Source organism: Chenopodium quinoa, unplaced genomic scaffold (assembly GCF_001683475.1).
Source record: "Chenopodium quinoa cultivar QQ74 unplaced genomic scaffold, ASM168347v1, whole genome shotgun sequence".
NCBI lineage: Eukaryota > Viridiplantae > Streptophyta > Magnoliopsida > Caryophyllales > Amaranthaceae > Chenopodium > Chenopodium quinoa.
Window position 1 is genome coordinate 3,695,817 of NW_018742577.1, and position 12,985 is coordinate 3,708,801.

At 32.0% G+C, this 12,985-nt stretch overlaps 2 protein-coding genes across 2 annotated transcripts; both read left to right on the forward strand.

Annotated features, from left to right (window-relative positions):
- The first annotated feature begins 1,717 nt into the window (after positions 1 to 1,717).
- On the forward strand, positions 1,718 to 3,741 carry LOC110720771. The gene is made up of 4 exons (XM_021899811.1): positions 1,718 to 2,166; positions 2,491 to 2,556; positions 2,672 to 2,746; positions 3,292 to 3,741. The coding sequence occupies exons 1-4, from the start codon at positions 1,870 to 1,872 to the stop codon at positions 3,415 to 3,417; spliced, it is 564 nt and encodes a 187-aa protein (XP_021755503.1). The 5' UTR covers positions 1,718 to 1,869; the 3' UTR covers positions 3,418 to 3,741.
- Positions 3,742 to 10,827: 7,086 nt separating this feature from the next.
- Positions 10,828 to 11,978, forward strand: LOC110720801. The gene is made up of 2 exons (XM_021899837.1): positions 10,828 to 11,320; positions 11,404 to 11,978. Exons 1-2 carry the CDS (start codon positions 10,828 to 10,830, stop codon positions 11,976 to 11,978), a joined length of 1,068 nt encoding a protein of 355 aa, XP_021755529.1.
- Positions 11,979 to 12,985: the final 1,007 nt, after the last annotated feature.

Below are 12,985 nucleotides of genomic sequence, written 5' to 3' on the forward strand. Positions count from 1 at the left end.
TATGCTAAATTTTTAAATTGAAATGAAAGAAATGTCAACAATTGAATATAAGGAATCAGTGTCAACCAGTAGCAAATTGTGTTTAAAATATTATCCCAAAAATAAGCATCTAGTAATGAATTTCAAATAGAAAAAAAATCAAAAGATTGCCAAGTCATATGCCTTATATTAGTTGCTAAACCACTAATTCAACAATTAATTATGGTTTGATGATTCCGGCTGAAGTCATACATTATCTGCTCCAAATCGTAAGGGTCCTTTTTGCTTTTTTCTCAATGACTGACTTGCAACTAAGTTGATGAAGTTGACATGTAGTGTGACCAAATTTTATCTCTCTTTATATCGTGATATTTTATTCCTTGACTTTTTTTTTTTTTTTTTTTCTGATTTACTTAATATTTTTTTGTATTCAATTCGTTTGATATGATTCAGTTTTTCATTTTGGGATGTTTTATAAAGTTCAATTCACTTTTATATCATTTTTTTTTTACAAATTTTTTGGTACCTTAATATTATGCTTTTTCAATCCGTCTAAGTTACTTTATCGATCTAATGTAGTACATTTTTTCTTTAGACTATCAACTTTTTATGGCATACTGTGTTTCATATATCATACAGTATCCATTTTTTTCTTACACCGATTCACTTTTTTTTTTTACTTTTCTTATAATATAGAACTTACCGTGATTCAAACTTTCAGATTTGGAAAGAGTATTATTATTACCCTAAATTAGTTTGTGTACTCTAATATAGAACTATAGAAGTAATAGTACACTATATATGGATCCCACAATAGTTATTGCCTTCAATTATGCATGAAAAGTTCTTGCTTGCGAGGTTGCAAGAAGAGATTCCAAGTTCTCATGACTCCCCTTCTTTAATATGTATTCAAAGTTAGTTGTCCTTTTTCATCCGGTAAACAAATTATCACAAAAATACTGATATGGAAAAATATTGAAAGAATCTGTAAGTGACTTTGAGCTATTAGAGACCGATCGAGGTGGAGAGTACGGACCATTTACGTGTTTATAATAGGTTAATTTCTCTCGGTTACCATTTCGTGGGACATACATTTCATATGTACGCAACATGAGATTATTCAACATACACCAACTACGGAGTACTAGCCATCTTTGATAATATCTGTTGTACAATGGCTTAGGTTTAGCCATTTAGATATATACATATTATTCTTTTGATGAGTTGTTAACATCTCGATTCCTTTTAATTAACATTTGAATTTTAGAAATACAAATAATTCAAATTTTGATCAGTTGGTGCCTTATCTTGGTGGTTGTAAAAGTACCTCCAAATGACATCCAACTTGCACTATCAACAATTATAATATTTTTGTAGTTATATCCATAGTAGGGTTACCAATACATCATGATAACCTAGGTTCCACAAATCACCTACCCTTCTTTTGCCGTGCTTATTTATTGCTTAACCTAAACAAGATTCTTCTCTTTAAATCATCATGAAAAATGATATAAGATGAGAATTATTATTATTATTGAATATTCTCATGAGATTTTGATTTACTCATTTAGACTTTAGTAAAAATGAAAAAAAAAAAAAAAAATTATTTTTATTTTTATTTTTATTTTCTTGCAAAGATAAAGAAAAAGATGCAACTTGTAATTATTAATCAATCCAATGGGCCCACAATTTTATAACCACAAAATACAACTATACTTGCTATAAATGTGACCTTCCAGCAAAGAGCTGTTTTCATAGGTGTTAAAAAACAGTTGAATCAATACATTGTCAACATAAACTCATTATTCATACAACAATATAGTATAACTCGATACTATTGTTTAATTTGTTGTTGTTGTTTTTTTTTTTTTTTAGAACAAATATACAAGTATGGATGATTCAATGAGCTCCACAAATTACATGAGTCAATCTCAATCTTCAAATTGTTCAGAAGAGAGTGGTTGGACTTTGTACTTTGAAGATTTCTTAGCCAACAATAACTATGATAATATTCAAGATCAAGATGATGAAGATTATGAACATACTTCCTTCTCATCTTCTCAGCACCGTGCTACGCGAAAGCTTTGCAGTAGTAAACTAATCTCCCAAAATAGAAAAATTCACGCCAAAAAGTTTGTTGATGAGGAGTTAGAGGATACTGCTAGTTCTCCTAGCCACAGTCCCAAGGTACGTACGTATTATCATTACTCCCTCTGTCTTTTTTTTTTCTTTCTGATCAATTTCCTTTTTGGTCCGTTTTTTAGTTGGTCCCCATTCGTGATTTCATAAAGTTGGAGAAAGAGAGGAGTTAGCATGACCTGTTTTTCTTTTTTACACAACACGTGTCATCTGCAAGTCAAACATGAAAGATTTAAAAAACGAAGGGAATATAATCAATATATATATATATATATATACTATTAGAAATTTATTGTATGAACGTATATCCTTTATTCATGGTTAGTTTTGTTCAGATTGACGACTCACCCATTTGCTTCCTTATTTGCGTAGGTTAATGATTTGAAGGACTTATACATGAAGTCTAAACAATTGGATACCCAAGATGTTTATTATCAGGTACGTTATTACCAACTTATTCAACAGAAATAATGAATTCTCGTATTATTTTTATTTTTTAATGTTTGTGGAGAATATTAAGTTTATATTTGTTTGTTAAATTGTGTTATAATAGGCTTATAATTCCAGCCATTTTCAGAGGAAGCATACGAAGGACGACATGTACACCTGTTTGTCACATCCTTCACAGGTAACTATAACACATATTTATCAAAAAAATTGTACATATTTTTACTGGTACATTTGTTTTTTTAGAAACTGTACTGTTCTCGATTGCTAAGGATATATGTAAATGCTACGGAGTTCTTCGTACTTCGTATGTAGATATTGACATCAATGGTAAATTAAAGATAGTGGTAATACCGTAGTAATAACAAGTTTTATCACTACAAATACGAATAAAAGATACAAGTATATGTATTGCACAATATGCAATATGAGTATTATTTGGTTTTATTAGACCAAAAAAAAACATTGTTACCTAGTAGTTTTTGGTGCATTTGGTAGGAGAGCTTAGCTTGATTTGTGTAGCAAACATGGCTTACGTGTAATCGGTCTTAGTCTGATTGGACCGTTCTTCTTAAGAAATAAAAAGATAGTATTTGTCAGCTTTAATTTAAAGTCAAATATGACAATTAAAATTTTTGTAAACACGTGTGTTAAATCATAAAAGACGGTTAATATAGAACGAAATCAAAGGCATTATATTAATATTCTACTTTGGATTTTATGCAGGAAATAAATGGGCTAGCTTCACAGAAGGAAGGGGAAGGCATTGATATGGATTTTCTAGAGACCCAATTGAGGAAAAAAGGACTTTGCTTAGTACCAATGTCAATGTTATTAAATCAAATTAGTTGAAATATTCAATTATGCAGGCCTAGTTTGTCAGTGTAGCTTCCTCTTTATGTAAATTGAGTAGGGGAGAACAAAAATGGGATTTCTCTCCATTCAATTTAATGATTATTCAATAATAATGGAGGAAATAGCTAGGGTTATTTAGAATGTATGAACAAGATCCTTTAGGCCAAATGTCTTACTATGTAAAAAGTAATATTATTTGACTATAAATTAGGTTTCATGTCGTACTAATAAAGAATTTAAATGTATCTATATATTGTATTCTCTTATTGCTTACCTGAGCTGGTTACCCCATTTAAAACCCAAATTAAGTTCTTCAGCTCAAAATATCATTTTTATACGGTAACACTCTCTTCGATCCTACTTATACTTCTTGTTTTCCGATTAAGAAGAGTCAAAAGTTCTTTGTGAAGGCTAGATAGGCTTGAATAGCTAGTCAGATCAGGCGGTATGTGGTTATGATGGTTGGTCGAGGGTTGATGTGAGTAGGCGTGGTGGTCAAGGTGATGGGTCAACAATGGGAGATTAAGAGGTAGGAGGAAAAGGGAGAATGTTTTTTGGGGCTTAGATGCATGTGGGGATAGGAATGGGAAAATTTATATCCCTAACTTATACTTAAACCCTTAATTAGACTTCCTCTCTAGATATATACTTTGCATGCACGTTTTATATACTTTCTTCGTTTAAAAAATAATACAACATATATGGAATTAAAGGAGGCACAAAAATTAAGGATGTGAAAAAGGGGAAAGAGAAAAGGATAATAGACTCCACTTATGACTTTCCCATATAATTAAGAAATTTTTTTTAATACAACATAACACGTATGTACTTGATAATTTCATAATTATTAATTCTAAATTTATGTACTAGTTTAACTGGTGCACTATGTGTATCTGTTCTGTATTAATATTCCATATTGTAAGGTAAATTTACAATTTCGTAGTACAAAAATTTATATGGAATAAAACATTGCAATTCAATATTTGTGAAATTTACTAAATAGGAATAACTTACAATAATTTTAAAATTGAGCTAAGGAAACACAAAAACAATGATCAACACTTGATAGATTTTTATAGTTGAATTGGTCTATAGAGTTGCATAGATAAGGATTCCCTTAAAGAAAAATTAAAGTTATATGGTATATTGGAATTACTCCCTCCATCTCTAATTTTTTCTTGTTTTAATGGTGATTGTCTAAATAAACAAAATAAAAATAAAAAGGAAAAAATCTTAGAGATAGAAATTATTTATCATTAACTTCAAATTTTGGTCCTTTTGATCCATCATAATCGAAAGTAAAATTAAAGTTTTGGTCTTTTTTATATCCATATTATTCTTTTGGATTTATAGGTAGTTAGGATTCAGACCAAATTGTACGACAAAAATTAAACAGACACAAACTACATACAATCATGAGTTCATGACAATCATTTGATTGTCGTATAATTACTTCATCTATGCTCTAATATTTGTACTAGCAATATTTTATTTGCGATTCTAAATTTCTAATCAAGCCAATATGCAGCTGTAAAGCTAAGCAAACTCATTATTCTAAAAAAAAAACATATAAATGTATATTAAAAAAAAAAAAAAAAAAAAAACAAGCTTTTGCTTTTTATATGAGAAGAATATCATTAATAATAATAAAACATAATACATGTAAAATTACTATAAAGATTAGTAAAGCACATATTTCAGCACAACTCTAATCTCCAACGCTTCAAGCTTGACTAGCTAGAGGCTAGAGCAATGTTTTTTGATATTTCACATATTTCCTGGTGAAAGCCTACGTACAATTTGATCTGTTTTATAATTGTTTTGATTAAAAAATTGACGAAAGACTCCAAACCCTTTTTGAACCTAGACCACTTTCCTAACTATTTACTCCATAATAAAATTCAGCATACCAACTTTTAAGAATTAAAAACCCAAAGAATTGAATAAGTTGGTGATAAATTCGCCTTCTCACATATATATGGATTGAATAAAGAAGAAAAAGTAGATCAGAACATTGAAAGAAAATACGGACAATGTTCTGTATGTAGAAAATAGTCTAATTTCTTCATAGTAAGATCCTAAGCTAGCTAGAAGGAGGTTTATTTAAATAGAGAGAGCTAGGAAAGAGAAATGGTAATTTGTGTAGATTGTTATACAAAATTATTATTGGTAAATGGAGCATGCTTGTGAATAAATCTAGGATTGAAATGTCAAAATTGGAGGTTATTTTTTCTTTCTAAAAGGCTCGCAAGAAAAAGAAAAAAAATTAAGAGAACCTCCAGGAAAATAGTCAAAATACCTAGTAAAATCAAAATTGGAGCAAGTACATGCAAAATATGCGCCTCTTTTGGTATATGTTAACCTCAGCACATACAAATATCAAGTACATATAAATATGTAAAATAATAATTCAAAAAAAAACAGTCTAATATTAATATTTTACTACGTTATTAAAGACTTCGCGAAATTATAAATACCAAGTATTATGCAGAATGCAGACTCCTCCATGATGTCAATTTCTCATCTTTATGTGAAGATTTACCTGCATTTATAAAATGAGGAACTTCCTTAAAAACTACACTAAAATTCTGAATATAAATTTGCTGGTTTCTCTTTTTATATTGTTAGAATTCAGGGCTTTTAGGGGTCTTTTGATTCAACAAATTGGAATGAAATGGATTGGGAACCCATATGGAAACCACATACCTTAGTAGCATAGAATTTGAAATGACAACTTTTAAAGTCGCATTTGTAATTCCCAGACATATCCCTTGCTCCTTCTACTAAGCCCATCAGCCTATTAACACATTACCAACCCTTCAATTAATTTTTCATCAAGCTCACTTCATCTCCTTCTTTCACCATCACTACTCCTTGACGTCTCTGCAACTAAATGCTTTGTCATTTCATCCATTGAAGGCAATCATAGATAAAGGGGCTACCATAAGTCCTAATAATATCAATTTTCACAATTGAAATTCAAGCATTATAATACAGGGAATTGATTTAGGATTTCAAATGAATTCCTTTATCCAAACACTACCTTAATGAATTCCAAATATACTAAGTACGTCAATTAGGTATAATATGATCTAAAGATATTTAGTGATAAAAAAACGTTCAGCAATAAAGTGTGTCATAAATCATTTTTAATGATCTAATATGAACTTATTTTTTCTGATTTGATCTGAACATTTTTTTTCTGAATAAGTATCAATAAAATGAACTAAAACATGGCCTAAGTTTCAACCAAATTTGACAAAGTTCAATTAGTTCCAATTAAGTTTGAAAAGGTACAATATCCCCTCTCCTCTCTCCAAAAACCATAGCCTCCATTATATTGTTGAATTTTGGAGGGACCTCCATCGATTTTTACCGGTGGAAAGTAGGGCGGCCAATCCCTGACCCGACTTGATAACCCGACCCGAAGTTACTGAGAGAAACCTGAACCCGACCCGAACCGAACAACCCGAATTCGACCTGATTTGACCCAAATTTCATATTTCGTAATATTATTAAGTTTTACACTTTTTTTGAAGAGTCTAAGCACAACCCGAAATTTGACCCGAACCCGACTTGCTAACCCGAATTGCCACCCCTAGTAGAAAGCCCCCATCTTTGTTTTTTGTGCGTCTTTACCTTTTTTTTTTTTTGTTCAAGGTTTATAATAACTTTTCCTCTTTTAGGAGGAACGTTTCTCCCTTGTAAGAAAGGGTTTTTCTACTTTTTAAGGAGGATTTTTCTCCTTCAAAAGAAAAGGTTTTTCTTCCCTCTTTTGAGAGGGTGTTTGTTTTTTTGTTTGATGGATTGTTGTAGAGTTGTTTCATGGTTAAAGATTTGTGCGGGATCGAAAAAGAGGTTAATCTTTCGATTACAACCAGGCAAATCAGGCGAAAATTTTCATCACGGCTACTACAAATCGATAAAAGCCTTCGTTGAAGAAAACTGTAAATCTCAGCGGCGTGAAAAAGGGTATAAAGAATGTACGATTTGCAACAACGATCGTAACTTTACTGAAAATATGTTTTTATTTAATTCAATTGTCATGTATCTATTTGATATAAATCTCTTGTAGATGTCATATGACTTTATTTAAAAAATAAAAATAAAGTACAATAAGTTCAATTAAGATCAACCTTGTCGTATAAGGTTAAGTTTTTTAAGTCCATATTATTTCCTATACTTTCGGATCCTACTTGTAAATAAGTACAACAAAAATAAGTTAATTTCAATATTAATAAATAGAATAATGTAAAACCGCGATTAGTTTAGTTCATACTTTTTGGGAGGAAGAGAAAAAAAAAGTTTGACTTTTGGGTAAGTATACAGTAGAGTATAAACTGCTTATTCAATTAGCGGTTTACAAACCATGTTAATTTGTGACTTAAAGTCTATTAGGGCTGACTTTAAAAACGGGTATCTCTAAATCTAATAGTTATCATGAGGTGACTTAAGTGTGTAGGTGATAGCTGGTTTCAAGATCTTTCCAACCATAAGTCATTTGTGTAATATGATTAAAAAAATAAATAAATAAAAATAAAATAAATTATGATCGTTTTACGAAAAATTGCCGAAGAATAGGTTGCTCGTACCTCCTGTCCTTTCAAATTGGCTAATATCGTCCGCTGCATTTACGCCGACTTTTAATTTTTAATTTTGTTTATCAGTAATACATTTTCGCTTAAAACTTATTTGTTTTTATTATTATTATTATTATTATTATTATTATTATTATTATTATTATTATTATTATTATTATTATTATTATTATTATTATTATTATTATTATTATTTTCGTTAAGTTATATTAAATTATTAAAAATTATACTTGTATTTCAGTCAGTGAATGCGACGAAAGCTTGTGGAGTGCTCAGATCTTCTCGTGAGTTTGGTATTATGAAGTTCATCATTCACGGGTTGTGGATAATTGGTGATTCTGTAAAGCGGTTTGGGGTACCTTTTGATTTTAAGGTAAGTCAAATGTAAATGTGAGACCTATTTTGCGTTTTACAAACAAAAAAATATCAATTTATCAATGGTGACGGCATGAGAGTCTCAAGTAAATGAGGGGAAAAAGAGTGAGTTGGTGATGACTAATGTTGAACGTCTTTTTCTTATTACGAAAATTGAGGTTTAAGGTCTATTATCTAAAGATCCTCAAGGGTTAAATAGTCTACACAAAAAATGAAGTATTGTACTCCATCTGTATTTTAATAAGTGTTATACTTTGATCAAACACGCATGTTGAGACACGACTTTGACCATTAATCTATCTAATTATATGCTAGTAAAATAATAAGAAAATTGATATTATGATAGTATACATTATAACGAATTCCACCATGGATTATAAAATAATACTTGTTTTTTATATATTAGTAAATTAATCAAGTCAAAACCATTACATGAATAGTAAAAAAAAAAAAAAAAAGTCAAATTATAACACTTATTAAAACACGTAGAGAGTATAAGAATCAACAAATATTTTACTTTAGTATCATTAATTAATTAATGTGTACTATATAATATGACACATATTTACTATACTTTGATGTGAAATTGAAATGGATTTGTATCTACTTAGAGTTTCTATCTAGTTAGAATAGATTTGAAATCTTTGGGGTGGGGGTGGGGGTGGGTATGAAATCATAGAGGTTTGGAATAGAGTTAGATACCATTAGTACAAGACTCCATGGCAAAAAATGCTCAACCAAACATTAGAATGGCTTTTACTCCATTCCAAAAGGCCCAACCAAACATCCCCTAATGTGCAATTAACAACATAATAATGTAGATATAATAGGGAAAGTCTTGTATGTGGCTAGCCATACGGTGTGGCCACATTGGTTTATAAGAGTAATATTCATTTAAATGTATGAGTAACCTCATTTTTTCATAAGAGTAACCCGATGTTATCCATAAAAGTAACCCAAATTCATTATACGAGTAAAATCAAGTAATTTAGAAATAAATATCCCCATTTGTTTATTTAAGTAACCCATATTCTGTTGTTTTAAAAAATGAAGGAATAATTCCACAAATTTAAGAGAGTAACCCCTTTTTCTCATTTAAGTAACCTACATACGTTAAGGTAACCCTATTTGCTCATCACCGGACCCCTATTACTTACTTAATTGTCTTATAGTATGTGATTATGTGAAGTGGTCACACCATGTGGCTAGTCACATATAAGAATTTGTGTAGACAAAAATAATAAAGGATAATTTTTTTTTTTTTTTTTTTTTTACACAAACAGAACGAACAAACAAAGGATAATATTGGACACACAAATTTGAGAAATTAAATTGATACACCATCTGTTTCACTACTTTTATGCAGCACTATTTACTTTATGATGATAAAAAAAATTGCAACACTACTCCTTTTAGTAACTCTTATAACTTGGGAGGGTTTTTTGGTTCCTTCTAGGGTTTCTTTCTTGGGAGAGTTTTTCTAGCCTCCATTGCTAGATATTTCTGCTTTTTTGAAGGTGTTCCTTCACTCTTCTCTTTTTCTCTTTCATCTCTTTTTATCTGGTCTCAATTGTAAGTTTTTGTGGGGGCTTCCACTGGTATTTTTACTGGTGGTAAGCCCCAAAAAAACTTTTTAATTGCTTTCAATAATTGGATCTCATCTTTATGATGATGATTATCCTATTAGGCTTATTTCTTTGTTTGTTCGTCTGTCAAAGATTGAAGATTTAGGGTTTCATAATCTCCGAAAGTATCTAGAAGACCATATAAAGTTTATCACCCAAACAACTATTCATCCATGGATCTCAAGCCGAATTCGTGCTAATTCACAGATTGTATTGCTTCGGATGAAGTTTTTTATTAAGGCGATTGTTGATCGAATCTGCGATGTAACTAGTTCTAAGGTGATTTGTACTTGTGTTGGAATTTTAGATTTTCTAGAAATTGTTTGTAAGTGCCATTTGGCTATCTTTCATTGATGAAATTATTTTTCTTCTTGGGAAAAAAAAAATAACTCTTACAACTTAATTCATTTACTTGTATAAAATAAAAAATAAAAAAAAATAAAGGCACAGGATAGAAGTGGATACCGTGAAATTAAAGAGGAGCAGTGGAGAATAGCAGTATGCTTATCCGAAATTTTTTGTACTAGTAATTTTTTAAAATTCCAGTCTAAGTAAGATTTTTTTACTAGTAATACTACAACAATTCGGACTTCTTGGGTTCTTATCTTGGCTACGGTGGTAGTTTCTCATGGCGGAGTATATGGGGATCAAAGGCACTCATGAAAGAGGGGGTGCTATGGAGAGTGGGTAACGGGGACAGTATTAATATTTGGACTGACCCATGGATTTGTGATGATGAGGGTCGGTTTACAACTAGCGCCCCTACGTCGGAGCTAACAAAGGTTAGTGATCTAATAAATTTCGAGAACATGGCTTGGGATTATGAACGGCTGCAAGTTCATTTTAATGAAAGAGATTTAAAAGGCATTCTTGCAATCCCTTTAAGCTCAAGAACTCCACCAGATGAATTGACACGGGCCTTCTCAAAAAACGGCATGTACAATGTGAAGACAGCCTACATGCTTGGTAAGGGTTGCAACCTTGATGACTTCCACCGTGCTTGGGTTGACATATGGAAGGCGAATGTAATCCCGAAAGCTCGTAATTTTCTGTGGCGGCTATGTACAAACACGATCCCTGTTCGTTGGCTCTTAAAGCACCGTCACCTTATGGAAATTGACTTGTGCCCATGGTGTGAATGTGAAGCCGAAACCTGGCAGCATGCTTTCTTTGAGTGCGAGCGAATCAAGAATCTCTGGGTCAAGTTGGGCAGTGCAGAGATGAGAAAAGATGTGGGCTCTTTATCTCCATGTGACCTGATTGAAAGTTGGAAGGATGTGGAGAAAGAAGTCATGATCCGAGGCATCTATCTAATGTGGGGAATATGGCAGGATAGGAATATGAGGTGTTTCAAGGGAAGGATGCTATCGTGGATTTGCTTGTAGCCAGGGTATTGAGATGGGTCGAGGAAAGTACCAACTTATCCAAAGCCTCCAACAGAGCTGCTGCTGTCAGTCTTTGCTCAAGCCCGAAAAGATGGACTCCCCCTCCTATTGGGACCATCAAGATTAATGCAGATGCATCTGTAATGAGTGATGGCTGGGTTGGGTTGGGAGTGGTTGCGAGGAACGATAAGGGGGCAGTTTTGTTTGCAGCATCGAGAAGGATTCGCGCATGGTGGTCGATCGAAATAGCTGAGGCGAAGGCAGTCGTTTGGGCAATAAGCTTCGGCTCCAAGTTTGGATATAGCAATGCAGTAATTGAGTCAGATTGTCAAGCCATTATCACAAGACTTACGAAGGAGGCAATGTATAGCACTGATTTGGACTTGGTGTTAGGCGATGCAATGGCACAGAGCACTCCCTACGGTAGCATACAACGGAGTCATGTGAGACGGGAAGGCAATACGGTAGCCCATAACCTTGCAAATTTCATTCCTTTCGATTTTGAGCAAATTTGGGAAAACTTTGTTCCCCCTAATGTAGCCCCATATGTACTTATGAATGCTATTGGCATTTAATTTACTTGTTTGCTTCCCGTCAAAAAAAAAAAAAAAAAAAAAAAAATTGTTTTCAAGTCACCCGATTTTCATTGGACATAAAAGATTATTATTGACAAAAACTAAATATTAGTCCGTATCTCTTTTTTTTTTTTTTTTTTTTTTTTGTTTTACCTTAAATTATGAAAAAAGTAACCAGTACATGGGTGTAAAAGTATGATAACAGTATGTAAATATAGTAAAAGGTTGGGTGAATGTAAAAAAAAAAAAAAGGGATTGTTAAACACCGCCCTCAAATCTCCAAATAACGCCCACAAAATAAACCTAATTTACAAACTTACCCTTATCTGTAAACAAAAACTACCATCTCTATTCTCCAATCACTTTCACCGCTACCAATTTCACTCCACTCTAAAAACTTTCAAAATTAAATTAGAAAATTCAGCAAAATTGTAAATAAAAAATAAAAATTGATGGAAATCAAAGAATGTGAATGTGAATGTGATTAATTAAATTTCTTAAAAAAAAAAAACAATTAGGCGAAAAAAAAAAAAATCAAAGATGAGAAGAAATTGGGTTTGTAATCCCATCTCGCCACCTTCCCCCACTTTCTTCCTATTTTCAGGAGAGAGAAATTGGGTTTGTATTTTGCTTCTTCCCAGTACAACATGCATTTCATTACAATCCTCATCAACCACCACCTCCTCCCTTTACTTACAAAATCACCACCACCCACACTTCAAAAACATCCGAAACTGTAGATCTACGCATCACCATCTCGCGAAAATGCCTGTAGGACAAGGGGAAGGCCGTTGTGGGGGATGCCGGCGCATCAAAAGTAATTTTTTTTTATTTTTCTGAAATGGGCGGAAACGCCCAATTATTTCGAAATCTCTACGCCCAGAAATTTCGAATTTTCGACGGAGATTCGTAATTTTTAGGCGTTTCATGTGGAACCGCCCAAAAAGTTCGAACCACCGTCCAAGATTCGAAATTTCTGGACGTTTCCTACTCTGTTGTGCAAAATT

Coding starts and splice junctions, on each gene's coding strand:
- LOC110720771 (XM_021899811.1), top strand. CDS start 1,870: ATGGATGATTCAATGAGCTCCACAAATTACATGAGTCAATCTCAATCT. Junction 2,557..2,671: donor CCCAAGATGTTTATTATCAG/GTACGTTATTAC, acceptor GTGTTATAATAG/GCTTATAATTCCAGCCATTT. Junction 2,747..3,291: donor GTTTGTCACATCCTTCACAG/GTAACTATAACA, acceptor GATTTTATGCAG/GAAATAAATGGGCTAGCTTC.
- LOC110720801 (XM_021899837.1), top strand. CDS start 10,828: ATGGCTTGGGATTATGAACGGCTGCAAGTTCATTTTAATGAAAGAGAT. Junction 11,321..11,403: donor GAAAGAAGTCATGATCCGAG/GCATCTATCTAA, acceptor ATTTGCTTGTAG/CCAGGGTATTGAGATGGGTC.